Source organism: Papilio xuthus, unplaced genomic scaffold, assembly GCF_000836235.2.
Source record: "Papilio xuthus unplaced genomic scaffold, Pxut_1.1 DF826776.1, whole genome shotgun sequence".
Taxonomy (NCBI): Eukaryota; Metazoa; Arthropoda; class Insecta; order Lepidoptera; family Papilionidae; genus Papilio; species Papilio xuthus.
Genome location: NW_013531873.1, coordinates 1,024,211 through 1,046,810, shown reverse-complemented (window position 1 = coordinate 1,046,810; position 22,600 = coordinate 1,024,211). Strand labels below are relative to the sequence as shown.

The window sequence follows — 22,600 nt, the reverse complement described above, 5'->3', positions numbered from 1 at the left end:
TCTTCTTCCTCTTCTTCTTCCTCTTCTTCTTCCTCTTCTTCTTCCTCTTCTTCTTCCTCTTCTTCCTCTTCTTCCTCTTCTTCCTCTTCTTCCTCTTCTTCTTCTAGGTAGCATTCGCTACCATATATTTGGCTCGTTCACGTACCGGAACGAGTTGCCACCTCAAAGGTCTCATATCGACTGACCTAGTGATTGCCATTCCTCCCTTTATATCTTTTTTTTGGGGTTACACATTATTACTCAAACAATACTTTCGTCCATCAATTACGTAAATGTCACTTTTTTTACACACTGGTCTTCTCTTTCCTATTTTTTTTTAAATACAATTTCTTTCCGTACTCACGGTTTTATCCTCGTTGCCAATGTATTTTGAATGCTAGTTTGGTAGTCGCCGCCGTTTGTACGTAAGGTCGGCGTTCAAATCCCAAGCCACTTCTTCTTCTACCCCACCACCACACAGAAGAGAGGCGTCAAGTGGAAGCAATTCCAACTACAGTCTGATGAGGGTGCGTACCGAAGGCCTAACTTAGTCCTCTTTCCCTTCCCAGCATTTTTCTTATCAGGAAAGGATGGGAAGTGGTAGTGGACTTTCCGAATCAGAGGATGCATGGGAAGGGAAAATATTTTCTTTCTGTGCATCCTCGCCTCTGTATTCGTCGTTCGTATGTCTATGGGCAACGGTCACTTCGCTATTTCAGCTATTTCCGGTGGCCGCTTGCTCGTTTGCCACTTTATGATATAAAATATATATATTTATAGTTTAGTATGTATCTTCCAGGGGTCAATTTAAATGTGACAATGGACAGTTAATATCTGGTTTTAACCATTGCGATGGTGTTGCGGACTGCAGCGATGGTTCGGATGAGACAGTTAAAGCGTGTGCAGCAAAAGTCTGCCCTAATTATTTATTTCAGTGTGCTTACGGTGCTTGTGTAGACCAAGGTGCTGATTGTAATGGGGTGAGAATAACTTAAATTATACCTAAACTTAACTTAGTAACTTAATGTGTTTCATTTATGTATATTACTTAACTTTTTATTAAAGTGGGTTTTTAAAACTAAGGAATTTCACACCAAAGGGCTTTTATTTAGTAAGAAAATAAAGTTATTTATAATTTTAATCCTATATTATAGTGTTTTATCTCCACAGATCAAAGAATGTGCAGATAATTCTGACGAATCTGACGAACTTTGTAACAGAATATCAGGACCTGTGACAACAACAGTCAAGTAAGTTATTATAACAACAAAATCTTACTGATATTATAAACTTGCTGTCGCCCGCGACTCCGTCCCCGTGGGATATATAAAAAACTTAGTGTAGCCCACCCACCCATCCATCCATCTAAACATTCGCATTTATCATATTAGTATGTTATATAAATTCAACTCTTCAAGGCATAAATTCGAAAATAAATGAATAAATAGTATCCTATGTCCGTCTCCTGGCTCTAAGCTACCTCCTCAACAATTTTCAGGCATATCGGTAAAGCCGTTCTTGAGTTATAAATAGTGTAACTAACACCACTTTCTTTTATATATATAGAAGATGCGAAAGTTTAGATAGAAATTTGACATACATATAGAACATAGTCTGGAAGAACATATAGGCTACTAATTATGTTTTTTTATTCAGTGTACACGGAGTCGCGGGCTACAGCTAGTAAAATAATAATTATAGTAATGAGATGTCGCCCGTGACTTAGTCCGTATGGGACAAAAAAAAACTTAATTTGTAGTCTATGTGTTCTTCCAGACTATGTTCTTGTATGCCAAATTTTATCAAGATCTCCGCAGCCGTTCTGGTGATACCTTCAAACATCCATCCATCTAAACATTCGCATTTATAATATTAGTAACATAAAAAAGACTCGTTACTCTAATAAATCCATTTAACGACAGCGCAACCGACAAGAATCTTAGTACCAAATATTTTCTTCCAGACCTTTAGCTACTGGTCCTTGTGTACTACCACCATACCCTGAACACGGATCATATGTGGTGCAGGGAGCGCCCACAGCATCCCCAGGACAAGGCTTCAAGAGTTTCGCTTTAACTGTCAGCTGTTACCCAGGATATGCATTGGATGGGTCACAATCTGTCCTATGCTTTGATGGGACATGGGTACCTCCTATGCCTAAATGTATACGTAAGTATTCACCCAAAGACCTAGCAATTTGACTTGTAATCTGCATGTCCTGGGTTCGAATCCCGTCATGTACTTGTGTGCTTACATTTATCCGATGTTACGATGAAGGATGGAAGGAAGGATGTGTCAAGTGAGTGCACTGGGTCAGCATTGACTATGGCCTAACTTAGGGTAGACTCCGAGACCCTCAGTAGGTATAGTGAGCTGATGATGATGATGATATTAATCCATGACCTAGGGTAACATGTCTTGATATTTTCTTTGAATATTATTTCCTTGAATCTATTATAGACCAAGATCCTATGTTCGGCAGACTTAAGTGAAATCGACAAAGCCTCCTAGAGTTAAAAAAAGGTTTCAGATTAAAAATAAATATATTTACGTCCCATTGAATTTTAGGAAGAAAATCCGACACAGTGCCGGTGTATCGCAACACTAGCCTTACTAAAATGTCGACGTTCATGTCCCCTCACTAATCATTCTGACACTTAACTTTGTAAAACCAGATTATATGTCTTTTTCAACAGGTTATTGCAAATTACCACCTCATCCGAGTGTGGAATACCGCTGTCTACTCTCCAATCAGGCAGGAGTCGAAGGCAGTAGACCTTGCAAGGAGTATGAACCAACAGGCACTGTCGTCAAACCTGAATGCAGACGTCCTAATTACTACGCTGCTGGGACTTTGCCCTATATGAGATGTTCAGAAGGCACCTGGGACTATACGGCTTTTTGTACTGCAGGTTTGATAAAAAATGCCACTAATGTTACTATAATTATAAAAGATAACGTCCAAATACACATCAGTCAGTTCCAATACGCTTCACCTATAACACTGGTTTTCCCAAATTCGGTTGAACCGATTGTAGACAAACCTATATCGGTTCAACCGAAACCTGGAAATCCTATTTGGATACAATTTAATGAGGCCGAATCGTTTACTATTCAATCTAATGACGTCAAACCTAATTTGGCGCAACCTAATGATGTCAAACCTAATTTGGCTGAACCTAATGATGTCAAACCTAATTTGGCTGAACCTAATGATGTCAAACCTAATTTGGCTGAACCTAATGATGTCAAACCTAATTTGGCTGAACCTAATGACGTCAAACCTGATTTGGTTCCGTTTACCAATAGACCTGTTTCAGTTCAATCCAACAATATACCCACTTCTGTATGGGATTTATTTACTGATAGACCAATTTGGCCGCCATTGACTACAGATTTACCGAATTTCCTTCAAATACAGCCGATAAAACCTAAAGAAAATTCTAATGAAAATACAGATTATGATATAGATGGAAATAATTGGCGAATAGGTTTTAGTACGAATAAACACAATAATTCAACTAAAATTGAACTGACAAACGAGAATGACACATTTCCAGTAAATCAAAATGGTGTTATACAATTTAAAAATTAGTTATAGTCTAAGAGCCAACTAAGAAATAAAATATAAAGTATCTGAATGACCGGTACTTTTTTTTTAATTGTGTTTTTTTGGAAATTATATTTAAGTAGGAATTACTAATAAAATGATGAAATATGAATAATATTTTTCGATCTTACCGATAGAAAAAGTTAAATTTATGTTTAAGTTGATTATAGATAAAACACGAATAAAATGACATTTTTCTAAAAATGATTCCTAGCTAGATCTATTTATCGCCCCCGAAACCCTCTATATACTAAATTTTATGAAAATCGTTGGAGCCGATTTCGAGATTCCAATTATATATATACAAGAATTGCTCATTTTAAGATATAAGATTAATTCAGCCACATAAAATATTTATATATATATGCTATGCCAACATTTTTATATTACACTAGTGGTTGCCCGCGACTTCGTACGTGGAGAAAAAAAGTAGCCAATAATATCGTCAAAATCGGTCCAATCGTTCCTGACATTAAGACAAAAAAAATGGTATGTCATTTTTAATTTCGTAAATATATCATAACTAGCTTTCGCCCGCGACTCCGTCCGCGCGGTATTAAAACTAGATGTCGTCCGATTCTCAGAGCTACTCAATATGCTCACAAAATTACATGAGAATCGGTCAAGCCGTTTCGGAGCAGTATGGGAACGACAAATTGTGACACGAGAATTTTATATATAAGATAAATGAAATATGCATTTTATTTTCAATATTACATACAGACAGTAATATTTAATTAATATGTATAGATAATATTTTCAGCACAATACCAAAAAAAAACATTTTTTTAATATGACTTATTATGGTTTATTTTATTTTATAATTGTTTTAAATTAATAATCGTCAAATTAAAATAAATTTTATTCATAAAATAAAAGATTTGGTTTATGATTTTATCCTTTTTTATTAAATCAAAATTATTATATCCTTAATAAAGTTCCTAAAACTAGAATTAATTTATTATGTGATTTTATTACTTAATGAAAATGTATTGATTTTTAACTAATACTTGGCTAAATTAATATATGTATAGTTCTTATATTCTTAAGCATAGTTAAATAGAGACTAGATATAATTATTATAAAAAAATTGATCTTTCATAAATAGATTTAGACTATTGTGTAAGAATTTGTGCTTAAAAGTCAGTCTTTTAACTCTAAAAGTCAGTCTCTATAACTGAAAAAGTCAGTCTTTCAACTCAAAAAGTCAGTCTTTTAACTCCAAAAGGCAGTTTTTCTCGTGTTGGAATATTTGTCTCCAAAGTGTAGTTATACCTGCATTACATCCAAATTGTGATACTGTTTTTTTGCTCGATTATATTTACAATACCAAAATGTATAGTTCCTATTATTTAAAAAACACATATATAACTCAATTTTATATTAGAATTAATTTAGTTAGAGTGTCAATAGCCTAATGGTTAAGAGTACGGATTTCCGATCACGTGGTCGTCAGTTCGAATCCCGAGATTCGACTATTGTATGCCATATCCGAGCACAGGCTTAGTACGTATGGTACAAGATATATTAGCATATTTAGAAGACAGGCGTCAAGTGGAAGCAATTCTGCGTTTCGTCTGATGAGTGTGCGTCCTGGAGGCCAAATTTAGTCCTCTTTCCCTTTCCTTTTCTTTATAAGGAAAGGATGGGAAGTGGAACTGGACTTTCCGGATGAGAGGATGCATGGCAAGGGAAAATATTTTCTTTCTGTGCATCCTCTCCTCCGTCGATTAAAGGTAGGCAACGCATATGCGATTGCGTATGTCTATGGGCAGCGGTCACTTCGCTGTTTCACCGATTTCGGGTGACCACTCGCTCGTTTGCCACCTTATCAAATAAAAAAAAATTAACAAAGTACGACATGATAGATTTTTTTTTAGTAGATAAAAAAAACAACAAATAACACAAAATAATTTATTTATTTTTTAATAACAATGTAAAAAATTACATTTACTTTTCATATAAAATCTGTAAACGTGATTTTATCAAACAATATTAGTCATCTTCCAGTTGATTTATATTTACTAGCTGTCGCCTGCGACTCTGTCGGTATTAAAACATAGTAACCGATTCTCAGAGTTACTAAATATGTATTATAAAATATCATACAAATCAGTCAAGTTGTTTCGAAGGACGTGATTATATGTCCTTCGAAACAACTTGACTGATTTTTATGAAATTTTATAATACATATTTAGTAGCTCTGAGTGATATAAGTCGATTACGACGTCGTAGGGGCTGACAATTTAGTCCTAAGAGCTCAACAAAATATGACGAGAATATACATTTTTATAGTAAAAAAATATTAGGGAATGTCCAATAATCACGTGATTCTCGAAATCACGAAACATCACGAGATGGGGGAAACTAAAATATCACATGATTTTTCATTGCCGACGTAAAATCACGCGACTTTTATTTATATTTTATTCTTATAATTTTATTTAAATATAGATAAGTAAATGTACATCAATATTGTTAACAGGATGGATTGATATTTATTAAATAAATTTTTTTATTATAAAATAAAGAAATAGTTTAATTTAAAACCCTATTCCTCCACCCTGTTAATAATAAATATATTATTATTATATCTTTATATATATAATACTTCTGTGAGTGTGTATGTCACTGAACTTCTCTCAAACGACTGGACAGATTTTGATGAAATTTTTTGTGTGTGTTCAAGGGGATCTGGGAATGGTTTAGATTCACAATTTTGTCCGCTGGACAATGTTTTTTTAATTAATTTTTTAATTAATTAGTAGTTGTTGATTTTGGAATGTTTTACATTGGATCCGACAGACGGCGCTACCATCGCAGTGTCAAATTGTCAGACAACGTCTGTCGGGTCCGCTAGTATTATTTAAAATTTAAAATTGAATAAATATATCCGGAAATAATTAAATTTATTTTATAGCATTTCTTAAAACCTCTTTAGTCAAAAATATTAAATTTCTTCATTAAAATAAAAAAAGCGTAATATTATTACAGTATTATGAATTAGTTTAACAAATATTCTTCTTATAATCTACTAGCTGTCGCCCGCGAATCCGTCCGCGTGGATGTATAACTTAATATATAGATAAGTTAAATAAAAAGCACCTCTTCAAGGCATAAATTCTAAAAAAAATGAATAAATAGTATCCTATGTCCGTCTCCTGGCTCTAAGCTACCTCCTCACCAATTTTCAGGCATATCGGTAAAGCCGTTCTTGAGTTATAAATAGTGTAACTAACACCACTTTCTTTTATATATATAGATTTAAATTTCAACAATTAAAATTAATATTCCTAAATTAAATTTGACAAAAATGACGAAATAATCAAACTAAATAACCAAATGAACACAATTATACATTAAAATATTGTATTTAAAAACAAAACACAGAAGTAAAATGATTTAACATAATAAAAAAAACACAACAACACCACGAGATCATTTAAGACAGACTGACTTAACCACACGTAAGCTTGTATTATTTCCTCCAATTTTAACTTAAGGTGTATTTCCACTGAGCAAGTATCCGCGTCTGCTTTATTGTATACTAGTCCGTCCGCATGAATAAAACTTAATCAGTTCGCCAATTATTATAATTTATCTCACCTTTAAAACCTTCCTTAGACTTTACGAACATTTTAAAACCAAGATAAAATAAATCCGTTCAGCCGTTCTCGAGTTTTAGCGAGACTAACGAACAGTTATTGATTTTTTTATATAAAAGGATAGTCAACTGATAAAACAGTGGTTGTGCCACTCTCTTTATTTATGAATAACAGTATAAAAAAATCAACTTTATAAATCTTCAAACATATAGCTTGGGGATTTTTTTACGTAACTATTTCCCCCACGATATCACACTTTTTAGTTAATTCCACATCATTGGGAAACTTTATGTTTATTAGGTGTCGCCCGCGACTCCGTCCGCGGGGAATTAAAAAAAAATTAGTAGCCTACACATAGGCTTTTTTATTATATATTTAAAAACCACTATAACTTCAAATTAAATATTATGGCCAATATATGCATATTAACGGAGAATTCTAAAAGAAACTTTTATTATAACTCGAACTTGAGACCTGCAGCGACCACAAGGGGGCGTTATCACCCACTTTGGGAAAGACTGGTCTAAAGACTAGCTGTCGCCCGCGACTCCGCCTGAAATTCATTCAGTCGTTCTAGAGATACCTTATTTTTTACTAATATTATAAATGCGATTGTTTTGATAGATGTTTGTTAGAAGTTATCTTCAAAACTACTAAACAGATCTTGCTAATATTTGGCATAGATGTAGAACATACACTCATTACGATTTTCCTAACTCCACGCGGAGTCGCGGGCGACAGCTAGTCTTTATATAGCAGTCTTTCCCAAAGTGTGCGATAACGCCCCCTTGTGGGCGCTGCAGGTCTCAAGTTGCGGGTTATAGCAAAAGTTTCCTTTACAATTCTCCGTTAATTTACATATATAGGTTACAATAATTAATTAATTTAATTTGAAGTTATAGTGGTTTTTAAATTTGTGAAAATATGGGGGGCGCTAAAAAAATATTTATTCTCAAAGTGGGCAGTAGACAAAATAAGTTTGGGAACCACTGATTTAGATAAAATATTTTGATGATTAAACATCCCTTCTGACAATATCATGTTTTTACGTTCTCCGATTGGACAAAATTGGACGATAATTTATAGATAAATAATACGTATTTTTGGTTAAAATTAGCTGTATTGTTACCCACAATATTTGTGTCAAAATTCACGTGTATAAGTTCGCGTAATTTCCTCAAAAGGGTTACAAAGTATTTACGTATTCAATGATTTTACAAACACGTTGAGGCAATACAAAAACAATTCTTGTTAAACGTCTATCGGAGCTTTGGCCGTAGTTTTTCCCCCTGCTAGTAAATACCCATACGTATTTACCCAACGTTAACTGAGATAAAATTATGTCGCCGTAAGATTGTGAATCCCGTCAACTTATAGTCGGTCTAGAAATATTACAAATGTCAGCAAAATTCTGAACAATTAATTTTATTACTCACATGTTTATCTTGCTAATATTTTAAATTCGTATTTTGATGGATAAATGGATGTTTGTTTGAAGGCATCTTCAGAACGGCTGTATGAATTTCGCTGAAATATGTCATATATAGAACATAGTCTGGAAGGACACATAGACTACTAATTTTTTTTCGTTCGCGCGGACGGATTTGCGTGCGACGGCTAGTATTTTATAAAAATATATTATTGCTGGGTTAGGTTTTTTATTACTCCATAAAAATTTAATTAAGAAATACTTGATTGGAAAATATCAAAACGTACGCCTTTGATTTGTTATGTTACATACAATCTGCAAGTTTATCGAATTTCAAACTAGCGAATTTCATAAACTGACTATCACATATAAATCGTGAACTCTTAAACCTCCTTCACAATTATTGTTGTTAGAAGTATTGATAACCACATTTTAACAAACAAAGACTATTGTAAGCAGTTTTCCTTGAATGAATTTACGTAGTAATATACATACTAGTCTTATCGAATAAGGAACATAAGAACAAAGTTAGAAATACTCCGTTACTTGTACTTTTTTTTTATCAAATAGAATCAAATCAAGAATAAAAAAAAAACATAATTAGTACCTTATGTGCTCTTCCAGACTATGTTCTATATGTATGCCAAATTTCATCGAGATCCTTTCAGCCGTCCTGGAGATACCTTCAAACAAACATTCATCTAAACATTCGCATTTATAATTTTAGTAAGATTTAGGGGTTACCAGTTCATAGTTAATGCTGGTCCAATGCGTGACTTCACACATATATTTGAATTTATTCACGTTGCGTCGTTCGTTTAGTTATTTAATATTGTTATTTAAAATACTTTGTTGTACTTAGTCTTCCATTCTCCCACAGAATGCGGCAGGGTAACACCGGAAGGGGAATTCCTTATAATCAACGGTACTAACGCGGAGCGGGGAGAGTTACCCTGGCACGCAGGGATTTACTTAAAAGCTGCTTCACCGTACATGCAAATATGCGGGGGATCACTTGTCACCACTAATGCCGTTCTATCAGGTGAGTTTACACTAAGGAGAGGTCTCCGAGACTCACCGACATACAATACTCACCAGGTGATTCGCAGAATACCCCTCTGGCTGTCTTTTTTTATATAATTAGGTGGCAAACGAACCAGTGGCCACCTGAAATCACTGAAATAGAGAAGTGACGTTGTTAAAACGTGCTCTACCACTGTTAAACTGTGTCTTTGTTAGACCGGTCGAGTTGGTTCTTGCAACATATTTGTCTAAACACAATAATAACATTACAATTTCAGCCGCCCATTGCTTTTGGGACGACACAAATAAGCAGCGCCCCGCAGAGCTGTACGCGATCGCTGTGGGCAAGCTCTACCGCCCTTGGAATTTGAAAGTAGATGTTGACGCGCAGAAAAGTGATGTAAGTTTCCATACAAAACTGAAATTAAGAAAAACAGTATTATATTTAAAACGCGGACTAATCGATTATAATCAAATCAAAATTGTTTGATTATAAAATAATAAAAAAATAATTGCAAAACACTGACGTAAGTTTCGCGCTATTAAAATAAATGCCTCCATGAAAATTCATTTTAAGAATTAAGTGTGATAATTCGAATGTCTAGTACATTTTCATATATATGTGGATCCTAATTTAAGCGTCAATAGCCTAATGGTTGAGGATACGGATTTCCGATCACGAGGTCGGGGGTTCGAATCCCGACATTCGACTATTGTCGTACACCATATCCTAGCACAAGTCTACAGCTTAGTTGGTATGGTAAAAGAAATATTAGTTACTTTACAAAAAAAATCTGCTAATATTTAAAAAAAACAATAAAAAAATTATACTAGTAATATTTCCTTACACATAAAACATCTTTATTTTATCTATACTATCTTACTAATATTATAAACGCGAATGTTTAGATGGATGGATGTTTGTTAGATGCTATATGCGGAACGGCTCAACGATTCTTAAAGAAATTCATCACAAATGTAGAACATAGTCTGGAAAGATACAGGCTTTCTTTTAATTCCGCACCGACAAACCTGCAGGCGACAGCTAGTTAAAAATAAAATCTTAATTAGCCTATGTGTTCTTCTAGACTATGTTCTCCGTCTATTTCAAATTTCATCAAGACCGGTTAAGTTTGTTCCTGAGATACTTTCTAACAAACATCCATCTAAAGATTCGCATTTATAATATTAGTAAGAAGATAATGCATTTTTAACTCCATCTTTGTATGTATTATGTATTTTATGCTATAAATAAAACTTTTTAAGGTAAAAGAAATCAAAATCCCGCCTCGTTTTCAAGGAGCAGCATCAAACTACCAGGACGACATAGCTTTAGTTTTATTAAAGACTAGGATAGAATACAAATACTACGTAAGGCCGGTGTGCTTGGACTTTGATATCAACTTTAACAGACGTCAATTGCAACCGAATAAGTTGGGCAAGGTAAGATAACTAAATTAACCCTTAAACCCTTTTTTTAATTCAAGTCTTATAAAAATCTATATCATATCTGTCGTCCGCACCATTCGCGCGGATTTAAAATAAATTCCAACTGGATACCTTTAAGCGTTCCCGAGAAAAACGGCCTTGATAGACAGACAGGCGGACAACAAAGTGATCTTATAAGGGTTCCGTTTCTTTCCTTTCCTAGGAACGGAACCCTAAAAAACATAATTAATAGCCTATGTATTCTTGCAGGCTATGCTCTACATGTAAAATTTCAGTGAGATCGGTTAATCCGTTCTGGAGATACCTTCTAACATCCATCTATTTAAACATTCGCATTTATAATATTAGTAAGATTGATTTAATCCAATTCCCTCTATTTCATTAAAGTATTTACGGATTTAAGATAAAAAAAATAGTTTTAAACCGTGGCACCCTGGAGTTAATCTTGTATGGAACAACTCTGAAATAGACTTTAATTCAATTTTGCTTATTTCCTTTACTATTCTTAAATAAAATAATAACATATTCGAATTTATTTATTTATTAGCATATCGATATACGCTTACAAGCAGACTCAGAGTGGCTAAATAGACATTAATTAAGAGAATTCTACAATAAGGGATAGTGTTACTGACCAAAGACAGTGTCTGTAGTAGTAAATACTTTATAACTTCGAATATTGTCTGTCAGGTGGCAGGCTGGGGTCTTACGTCAGTGAACGGCGCAGCAGCTGGCGTATTACAAGTAGTCAATATACCTTATGTATCTATAGAGAAATGTATCGCAAATGCGCCTCCTGGATTCAGAGAATATATAACTAGTGATAAAATATGTGCGGGATACGGTAATGGTGAGTATTGTAACATGTTACAGTTTAATTGTGAAATTGAACATTTTTAAGTCGGTGTAGTATTATATTGTAAGGAAATTCATAACTTCGAATCTGAAGTGTGCTATTTTTTACAGATTTAAGGCCTATTGTAATTTTTAAAAGTTTGTGTGGTAGTAGCTTTCGCCCGCGAGTCTGTCCGCGCGGTAATAAGAAAACATAATTAGTAGCCAATGTGTTCTTCCAGACTATGTTCTATATGTATGCCAAATTTCATCGAAATGCGTTTAGCCGTACTGGAGATACCTTCAAAAAAACATCCATCTAAACATTCGCATTTATAATATTATTAAGATTGGTTAAAGCCGTAACTGTTGTTGCTGTGTTGTTAACTTGTCTTTTATTATGTAAAAAAATAGGATGACAATAGTTTTTTGTTATGGTCGTGTATTCAAAAGTAATTTTGAACTGAATATCCGTTACATTCATATATTCTTTTTCTCAGTTCAATTTCCTAACAGTTTGTATATTTAGACCGATTTAGTAATACCCAAATTCACAATTGATCTGTGACGTAAAAAAATTTACAGGTACAGCTCTCTGCAAAGGTGATAGTGGGGGTGGGCTCGCGTTTCCCGAACTAGATAAAGGTATAGAGAGATTTTATCTCAGAGGAATTGTATCCACGGCGCCGAGTAATGAAAATCTTTGCAATGCCAACACTTTGACAACGTTTACAGATTTATTAAGCCACGAACATTTCATAAAAGAACATTTGCAATTGGACTAGACTACTTGCGTCTAATATTGCATCCGATTTTCATTAGGTAACTTCGAAAATACCTGAATTATAATTACTAGATGTTGCACGCAACTCCGTCTACGCGTTAAAAAAACATAATAAGTAGCCTATGTGTTCTTCCAGACTATGTTCTTATATCTTTCAGTGAGATCCATGCCTCGATTTTGTAGATACCTTCTAACAAACATCCATTACTAGCTGTTGCCCGCTACTCCGTCTGCGGATTTTGAACATACAATTAGTAGCCTATGTGTTCTTCCAGACTATGTTCTATGTGTGCCAAATTTGATTGATTTCCAGCAGTTCTGGAGATACCTTCTAACAAACATCAAACATTCGCATTTATGTTAGTAAGATTTTTGTTATGTTTATAAAAATGTACTTATTTTCTCCATAAATAGTAAGTCTCTGGTCTAATCAAGTTGGCTATCCCTGACTTATGATAAATACTGGAGAGTTGTTAACGTAAGATCTGTGCCATAGACAACAAAATGCGTATTTTATTTTTATGCGTCTTTTTTTATTTACTTATACAATATTTAGTATAATATATTTTTGTGTAATTTACAATTTTTTTGTACAAAATAAAGGTATTTTTTTACGTACAAATGATGGCAGAATGTACATAAAACTTTTGTCTTTTTTGAAATGTCAACTGTCAAAATTATAGTTGTCTCTCTCTTACACACGCATATCAATATGTTTTGTCTTCGATCTGATGATAGTTCGTCAATTTTAAACGTATGTTTAATCTGTGGTTAGTGACGTATAAGCTCAATTAATTTTATACATTTTTATAGTATATTTTTTTTAATCTTTAAATTACTTTCATTTACACCTACACAATATTGATTCCTTCATCATCATCAGCTCACTATACGTCCCCACCGAGGGGCTCGAAGCCTACCCTAAGTTAAGGGTGATTAGGCCATAGTCAACCACAGGCCAAGTGCAATGACTTCACACATATCTTTAAATTTCTCAGATATGTGCAGCATCACGATGTTTTCCTTCACCGTAACATCAGATAAATATACATATGTAAATCGGAAATCGAAACACATTAGTACATGGCGGGATTCGAACCGAGGACCTGCAGATTGCAAGTCGAGTGCTGAAACCACTGAGCCATCCACGCTCTTAATTGATTCCTTATTCCTTTTATATTATTATGTATAGAAAAAAATCATAATCGATTTCACTCAACCCATATCTCGTAAATGATTATAAAAGAATTTGCCTTAACATCTCTTTTCTCTTTTATTTTTGTGCTCTGTATATCTATAGATTATAAATCTATGACTGTTTTCAATGACCATTTAATTAATATCTCGTGTATTTAATTGTAAAAAGCTAAACTTACTAATGCATTTTCCATGTTGACGTGACAAACTAGATGTTATGAAAATTGCAGGAAAGTTTTTAGAATTATATAAAAGACTAGCTGTCTCCCACGACTACGTCCGCGACGTATTAAAAACATAGTCTATGTGTTCTTCCAGATGTTCTACATCTATGACAAATACCAACTAATCCATAAACCATTCTGGAGATACCTTCTAACAAACTATTTCCTTAAAGGCCGGCAACGCATCTGCAGTTCCTCTGTGTTGCAGATGTCCATAGATGTCGTTGATCACCTCGGTGTTCTCACCGCTCGTTTACCCCTTCTCTTATAAAAAAAATATCCATCCATCCAAACATTCGCATTTATAATATTAGTAAGATTTATGACATTTTAATACATTCGACAGCCTTGAACTATTAAAGAATTAACAACACGAAAGGCTGCTAACCGTTGGTTAATAAAACCAAAATCTCTGTATAAAACATATCGTAGTCCCTGTCATTTGACAAAACAGATATATGTTTTAAACGTATATTTTGTTATCAGAAACACACGGTATAGAATTAAGTCACCTCTCAATAAGAGCTCGGTGACAATAACGAAGTAACAGCCCGAGCCGAGGCTCCTGAGGGAGCCCTCGAGTCTTGTTACTCTTAAACGAGGTTTAACGAAAGAAGATTGCATGTAGCTGAAATGCGTATGCTAAGATGGATGTGTGGTGTGACAAGGAAGGATAAAGTTAGAAATGTGTATATTAGAGGAAGTTTCAAAGTAGTGTCAGTGATCGAGAAATTGAGGAGTAAAAGATTAGCGTGGTTTGGACATGTTATGAGGAGGGATGATGATGATATAAGCTAAAAAGTAATGAGATTGAATGTGGATGGCTACAAGGGTAGAGGAAGACCAAAAAAAGTATGGAATGACTGTGTGAAAGAGGATATGCGTAAGAAGGGGGTAGACTCGGATATGACGGCTGATAGAGATGTATGGAGGAGTAGTACATACGGTGCCGACCCTCGATGGGGATAAGGGCAGGTTGATGATGATGAAACGAGGTTCAGGCTAAGCGACATCTGCGCTCGGCCTCAAGCCCGGTGAAGCTGTAAATACCTCGTTAAGGCAAACAGTGACTACTCAGACACAAAAAAGTGCTAGAATATTTATTAATAAAATGACTAGATGGAAATATTTGATAAAATGTGTAAAAGAATTCTGTCTTCAAACTAATATAAATGGATTCAACCATATCGCAATGCCTAGAAGACATTGGTTGGAAAGGTGAGATATCAAAGATTTATATTTAAACATTCCATGGCTTTCTGATACCAAAATCCAGGAATTATTTATAACTTAATTTGTAGCCTGTGTTCCTCCAGACTATGTTCTACATATATGCCAAATTTCATTGAGATCGGTTCAGCCGTTCTGGAGATCATCAGCAACATACGTCCCCACTGCGGGTTAAGACAACCACGCTGGCTCAGTGCGGGTTGACTTAACACATATCTTTGAATTTCATCGCAGATATGTGCAGCATCATGATGTTTTCCTTCACTGTAAAAGTTCTGGACATACCTTCCAACAAACATTCGCATTTATAATATTAGTAAGTGAACTTTCAGGCTATTTTTCTTTATTAATTAATATATTTCAGAGTATTATGGGTTTTGATATCTGGTTCCGCTATATGGGGTGTTGTGGAAGTCTCTCTAGGTCAGTTCCAAAGGTACAATGAGAACCCCACTGTAGTTACATTGGAAAAGGACTTCCGATCTTGGCGTTTCGCTCTACCAGGTGTGACAATATGTGATCAGGTGAGCTATCATGTTCCTTTAAACACTATTAACTATTTTATAATATTAGTAAGATGGGGGAACATGTCAAGAATTTTCCTCCAGAACAGCCATCTCACAGCAAAAGTTGGTAGTTATCAGATGTTTTCTATGTGGTCAGGATCGAGTGAACCCAGAGAAGATGGTTCAAGTAATCAAGAAACATTGGCAAGTAAAACCTGGAGACAACAAGTATGCTTATTACAGCCGCTTCGTGACCACTGTCGCTAACTCTGACCTGTTCCATCTAGACGGATACCAGGAGTTCATGCATGATGAGGAGCTGGATGTGGATTTGTACCAACTGACTATTGATGTAAATTGTTTATGTTATTATCTATATATATAATACTACCAGCTGTCCGCGAGTCCGTCTTATATCCTATTAAATAAACAAAACATGTTTTATATCATAAGGGTGGACAACGAACGAGCGGCCACCTAAAATCGCTGAAACATCGAAGCGTTGCCCATAGACATACGCAATCGCATATGCGTTGCCTTTAATCGACGGAGGAGGGGATGTATAGAAAGAGAATATTTTCCCTTTCCATGCATCATCTCACATCCACTTCGACTTCCAATCCTTTTTTTAAAGAGAAAGGGTGGGAAGGGAAAGAGGAAACTAAAATTAGGCCACCAGTACTAACAGCCTATGTGTTCTTCCAGACTATGCTCTACATCTATGACAAATTTCATAAAGATCCATACAACCATTCGCATTTATAATACTAGTAAGATATAAATCTAGGTATCACCTGAACAACAAGTGAAGACGACCTGGTCTCGGGATATCACCGCAAAATGGACACCGGTTATGACAGAAGCCGGCGTATGTTACAGTATAAACTCGGTAGCAACTGCAGATGTCGCTATGTAAGTTTTACCGTGGGTTTCCGAGATCAAAATTCTCATATAAAAGAAAAAAATTGTAACAATCACATTAATCATCATCATCAGCTCACTATACGTCCCCACTGAGGGGCTCGGAGCCTACCCTAAGTTAAGGGTGATTAGGCCATAGTCAACCACAGGCCAAGTGCAGTGACTTCACACATATCATTGAATTTCTCAGATATGTGCAGCATCACGATGTTTTCCTTCACCGTAACATCAAATAAATGTACATATGTAAATCGGAAATGGAAAAACACATTGGTACATGTCGGGATTCGAACCCAGGACCTGTAGATTGCAAGTCAAGTGCTTGACCACTGAGACACCGACGCTTGATTCACATTATTAGTAAGATTCAACTTTATTTGTCGCAATTCTTTATTAATAATTTCAATTCCTTCCAGTAATAACACAGGAATTGTAACTTTTGATCCATTTACATGTAAATATTCATCTCTAAGCTGTTACGTTATGTTTGAATCTCCAAAACCAATTGATGTAAGTACATTTCGACAAAAAACCCTTAAGGCTAATATAAAATTAATTAAAAAAAAATAAGATTGTATTGTCTATGATATTCTATTTCTAAGTATATAACTAGCAGTCATCAACGACTAGGTCTAAATAAAATAGTAGCCTATGTGTTCCAGACTATGTTCTATATGTTAGCCACATTTCATCAAAATCCGTTCAGCCCTTCCGGAGATACATTCAAACAAACATCCATCTATATTTCTTGTACCATTCCAACTAAGCTCTAGACTTGTGCTAGGATATGGTTTACAATAGACGAATGTATATTCGAAACCCCGACCTCGTGATCGGAAATCCGTACACTTAACCGTTAGGCTATTGACGCTTAATTTGCATTTATAATTCGTAGATTTACGTTCATTCTCCATATGATATCATGGAATTAACAAGTCTCGTATCTCGGACATTCTTAACACTGAACCGTATAACTGAACTCAGCGTAATGGAGACACGAACTGGTAGAGAAGTTAGGATTCTTCGTCCGCAGCGAAGAAGATGTTTGTATAACGACGAACCTATGGGTAAAGACAGGCAGGTAATGTTTAGACACGGCCCCACTCTTGAACCCCAAACTTTATTTAAGCCATAAAATTCCTCAAATTAATATTATTGTAAATTCTAAAATGGCGACACACTTTTGACTATAGCCATCAAATTAAAAAACCTTAAAGAGTTGAATATGGGACTTTGAAAATTCCAAGATGGCCGCCGATGCAAAATCGTGTAACGGCGGGCATCTTCGTGTTATAATAAACGCGGGCGATGTAGCAGCTACTGAACGGCTTTATTAGGAAAGGAAGTGGAAGTGGATTTTCCGGATGAGAGGATGCATCTTAACAGCGGTAGAGCAAACTTTAACATCTTCGTACGAATTGGTTCGTCCGGTGAAATACCACGACCACACAGATGACACGTCTCAAGTGGAAGCAATTCCAAGTACATTCTGATGAGTGTGCGTCCCGGATGGCTTATTTAGTCCTCTTTCCCTTCCCACCCTTTTTCTTAGGACGTTGAATGTTTTGTAAGTATGGGAAGTGGAAGCGGACTTTCCGGATGAAAGGATGCATGGAAAGGGAGAATATTTTCTTTCTGTGCATCCTCTCCTCCGAGGATTAAAGGTAGGCAACGCATATGTAATTGCGTATGTCTATGGGCAACGGTCACTTCGCTATTTCAGCGATTTCAAGGAGCCGTTCGCCACCTTTTAGTAAAAAAACATACATCTAAATATTCGCGTTTATAATATTAGTAAGATAGTAATAAATTTAAACTTCACAGGTGTATAGTACAAATACATGTCGTCTTTCCTGTCGTATTAAACTTGCATTACAATTGTGTGGATGTCGACCTTTCTACTATTTCTATGCAGGTGGGTTTTTATTCACATTTATCAAAAACTAACAAAAATAACCTCAAATTCTATTCTAGAAGGATCTCGTTTTGTTTAATATATTAAATTAATATCAACGCCATCTATTTGTACGTTTTAAAACTATTTTACAACTCCGCATAGAATTCGCTTTGTTGGTAAAATTTTAACAAAAGATGGCGTTCTTTTATAAAGTAATTTTTTGTGTTAAAGAAATAAAACGTTCGCTCAAACAAGAAACTTATGGCTTAGTTAACTAGAAATTAAGATTAAACGGATATGAATTAAATAACAAAAAAAATAGGGTAGACTCTGAGCCTCTCGATGGGGATGTATAGCGAGCTGATGATTGCTTGCCACCTAATGATATAAAATAATCTTGTATCAGAGAGCAAGCCGTGTGACGTTGCCGGCATGTGGTGTCTGGCGGGTCATAGCCAGCAACTCGCCAATTTTGGCGGAGTACGTTGTGTTTGCAATCAACAATGTGTCGACGCTGTATTCAGAGAGATATCCATTGTGGATCAGCTCTGGTAATCTTATATATTAAATTCTCGTGTCATAGTTTCTGTTCCCATACTCCTCAGAAACGGCTTGACCGATTCTTATGAAATTTTGTGAGCATATTGAGTAGGTCTGAGAATCGGACAACATCTAGTTTTAATCCCGCGCGGACGGAGTCGCGGGCGACAGCTAGTATAATAATAAAGCCTTGTTTATTTCCATACCTTACTTTTACATTGAATACTAGTTGTCGCCCGCGACTCCGTCCGCGTGGAATTAAAAAGAAACATAATTAGTAGCCTATGTATATCAGATTGTGTTCTATATGTATGCCAAATTTTATCGAGATCCGTTGAGCCATTTTGGAGATACCTGCAATACCACGACCACACAGAAGACACGTCTTAAGAAGCAATCCAAATACAATCTGATGGATGTGTCTTAGTAACCTATGTTCCACATCCCTTCCTTACTTGATATTTCTAACCAACATCCGCGTTTCGTCTGATGAGTGTGCGTCCCGGAGGCCTAATTTAGTCCTCTTTCTCTTCCCTCCCTTTTTCTTATGAGGAAAGGATGGGAAGTGGAAGTGGACTTTCCGGATGAGAGGATGCATGGAAAGGGGAAATATTTTCTTTCTGTGCATCCTCTCCTCCGTGGATTAAAGGTAGGCAACGCATATGCAATTGCGTATGTCTATGGGCAACGGTCACTTCGCTATTTCAGCGATTTCAGGTGGCCGTTCGCTCGTTTGCCACCTTATGATATAAAAAAAAACCATACATCCAAACATTCGCATTTCTAGGGATCGTGGACCCTTCCAGAATCGTGCTGCCGTCAGATTCACAGTACAGGCACCAAGAACTAGATATACTAGAGAGATTGTTTTCCATTTTGAAGATTTAGTCGGTAAGTGTACAAAGCGTTTCAGAATTGAATCGCAAAGCATCAGCACATTCCTCTGGTATTACTGATGTCCATGGGCGTCTTTGAACACCTTAGTCTTCCCGCTGCTCGTTTACACCCTTATTTTATAAAACAAAGTTCTATATTTCATTTAGTTAACTTTGATATAGAGTTCTAAAATTATGTCTAATTTTTTTTAATTTAGTCCCACTTAACAGATTGAAGTCTCAACTAAAAAAAAAACATAATTAGTAGCTTACGTGTTCTTCCAGACTATGTTCTATATGTATGACAAATTTCATAGAGATCCATTCAGTCGTTCTGGAGATACCTTCTAATAAACATCTAAACATTCGCATTTATAATATTAGTAAGATTTAGGGTTTGAAGGACCTAATCATTTCAGGCCAAGTGCGACTTCACACATGTCTTTGACATTTCTAGACAGATATTTGCATTACGATGTTTTCTTCATTGGAAGAATGTTATTATGTTATACTAGGTGTCGCCCGCGACTCCGCGAGGATATATAAAAAACTTAATTAGTGTAGCACATCCATCCATCCACATCACATCCATCTAAACATTCAAAAATCAGCTCTTTAAGGCATAAATCCAAAAAAAATAATAAATAGTATCCTATGTCCGTCTCCTGGCTCTAAGCTACCTCCTCAACAATTTTCACTCATATCGGTAAAGCTGTTCTTGAGTTATAAATAGTGTAACTAACACCACTTTCTTCGTCTTCTTTGTCATCTGTATTTGAGATTTAATCATTATTTTCAGTATCGTTCGGTGGTGCTGCAGGACTCTTTTTAGGGGCTAGTTTTATTAGTTTTGTTGAAATCTTCTATTTTATTTTAGACAAGATTATCAAAGCTTTCCAGAAGAAAAGTAACATAATGGTTAGTAACTTCTTACTGTCTCCTTCGAGTCTTCAGGCGGGGAATTAAAAAAAAACATAATTAGTAGCCTATGTGTTCTTACAGACTATATTCTATATGTATGACAAATTTCATCAAGATCCGTTCAGTCGTTCTGGAGATATCTTCAAACAAACATACATCTAAACATTCGCATTTATAATATTAATAAGATTGGTGTTGGTCAAGAAAAAATTTTAACCTAGTATTTTCTTACAGGTTGCAAGATCCTTTAAAAACGGAAATAGAATTATGGTTAAATCTAGAATTAATCTGAGAAAGAGTCAGTTCCGTTTAAATTAGTCACTTAAAAAAATCATGACTACGGATTTATCAATTGATTTTTATTAGAACTTGAATCATTTTACTTACAAATCCATCCTCAAATACTATACTATTGAAAAACAAACCTTATTTCCTTTACAATAAAATCGAAAATCATCTTTACAAATATTGTATGAACAAACCAGACAACTTAGTAACTCGATGACATCATTTATCCAACAAAAATATGACTACAATCAACCAAATAATTCTAATTCGAATTTGATATCTAATTCAATAGTTTTAAAGTATAAATTCCTTTGTTTCTCTATGACGTCGAATCAGGCGTGGCTTATGTTGTACAAAACAGTCCTTGATTACTATCATTTCTAAGAAACCTTGGTTCTTATCAATATGATAAATGGCGACCGTTAAATTTTATTACTACATAACCGTAACTAGCCATGGAATACAGGATTGTTGAAACCTAAAAAGATCCTGACTACTAAGGGAACATACCCATACTACGTGACCTATTTTTTAGTTTTTTCGACCCCTCCCTCCCCTCGGTGACCACTCGTAGTACATGCTAACACCCCCCTTTAGTTTTTACGTAGTAATTTCACAGGTAAAATTGACAAAAGAAATTATTTGGCTCTTACTCTTCTTTATAACATAAGACTGCATGCATTCTTAAATTAGTAGTGAATTATGTATTATGAAAAAAACAACTAACGATTACGTGACTAAAATCTGAGCCGTCCCCCCCCTGTACTGTGACTGACCGTAGTATTTTAAAGGCTCCGCCCACCCCCCCTCCACCCCTAAAAGGGTCAAGTAGTATGGGTACGTTCCCTAAGGCTCTGAGTTAGATTGAAAATTACTGCAAATTGGGTTCCTGAGACCAAAATCTCCGTTTAAAATTATATGTTCGATAGAGATTTTTGGTCTCAGAAACCCATAAAACAGAATGACCTCCTAAAATGTTAAACCCCAAAAAGATAACCTAACTTAAATTACATCTTAAAACTATGACCTAGAAATATGAAATAACCAATCATTAGATTAGATTTAAAAAAAAACATAAAACCCTTATTCAAATCATCCATCATAGACGTATTTTTTAATTTTTATTATATTTTTTATTAGGTCATTTGACTATAGTCGTTAACCATCTAATAACAAAAAAATTAGACAAATCTTTTAAACCAACATTTTAATTTTAAGCTAATCTGTGTTTTAAAATGGATTTATTACTAAATAATACAGAAAAATATGATTTTGAATGAAACAATGT

General features: G+C 35.0%; 2 protein-coding genes across 2 annotated transcripts in view; both read left to right on the top strand.

Annotated features, from left to right (window-relative positions):
* LOC106122806 (suppressor of tumorigenicity 14 protein homolog) overlaps positions 1-12,820 on the top strand; it is a 23,926-nt gene extending 11,106 nt beyond the window's left edge. The window contains exons 7-15 of the mRNA XM_013318903.1: positions 779-959; positions 1,150-1,229; positions 1,943-2,148; positions 2,676-2,891; positions 9,504-9,665; positions 9,925-10,046; positions 10,913-11,089; positions 11,786-11,945; positions 12,515-12,820. Of these exons, the coding sequence (XP_013174357.1) occupies positions 779-959; positions 1,150-1,229; positions 1,943-2,148; positions 2,676-2,891; positions 9,504-9,665; positions 9,925-10,046; positions 10,913-11,089; positions 11,786-11,945; positions 12,515-12,714 (1,504 nt within the window). The 3' untranslated portion in view covers positions 12,715-12,820. The remainder of the gene's footprint in view (positions 1-778; positions 960-1,149; positions 1,230-1,942; positions 2,149-2,675; positions 2,892-9,503; positions 9,666-9,924; positions 10,047-10,912; positions 11,090-11,785; positions 11,946-12,514) is intronic.
* Positions 12,821-15,242: 2,422 nt separating this feature from the next.
* Positions 15,243-21,880, top strand: LOC106122809 (uncharacterized). The gene is made up of 11 exons (XM_013318906.1): positions 15,243-15,352; positions 15,729-15,888; positions 16,028-16,222; positions 16,658-16,782; positions 17,208-17,301; positions 17,687-17,872; positions 18,616-18,706; positions 19,095-19,239; positions 20,016-20,119; positions 20,903-21,021; positions 21,259-21,880. The coding sequence occupies exons 1-11, from the start codon at positions 15,246-15,248 to the stop codon at positions 21,340-21,342; spliced, it is 1,410 nt and encodes a 469-aa protein (XP_013174360.1). The 5' UTR covers positions 15,243-15,245; the 3' UTR covers positions 21,343-21,880.
* The last annotated feature ends 720 nt before the right edge of the window (positions 21,881-22,600 follow it).

Coding starts and splice junctions, on each gene's coding strand:
- LOC106122809 (XM_013318906.1), top strand. CDS start 15,246: ATGACTAGATGGAAATATTTGATAAAATGTGTAAAAGAATTCTGTCTT. Junction 15,889..16,027: donor GTGTGACAATATGTGATCAG/GTGAGCTATCAT, acceptor CTATGTGGTCAG/GATCGAGTGAACCCAGAGAA. Junction 21,022..21,258: donor AGAAGAAAAGTAACATAATG/GTTAGTAACTTC, acceptor ATTTTCTTACAG/GTTGCAAGATCCTTTAAAAA.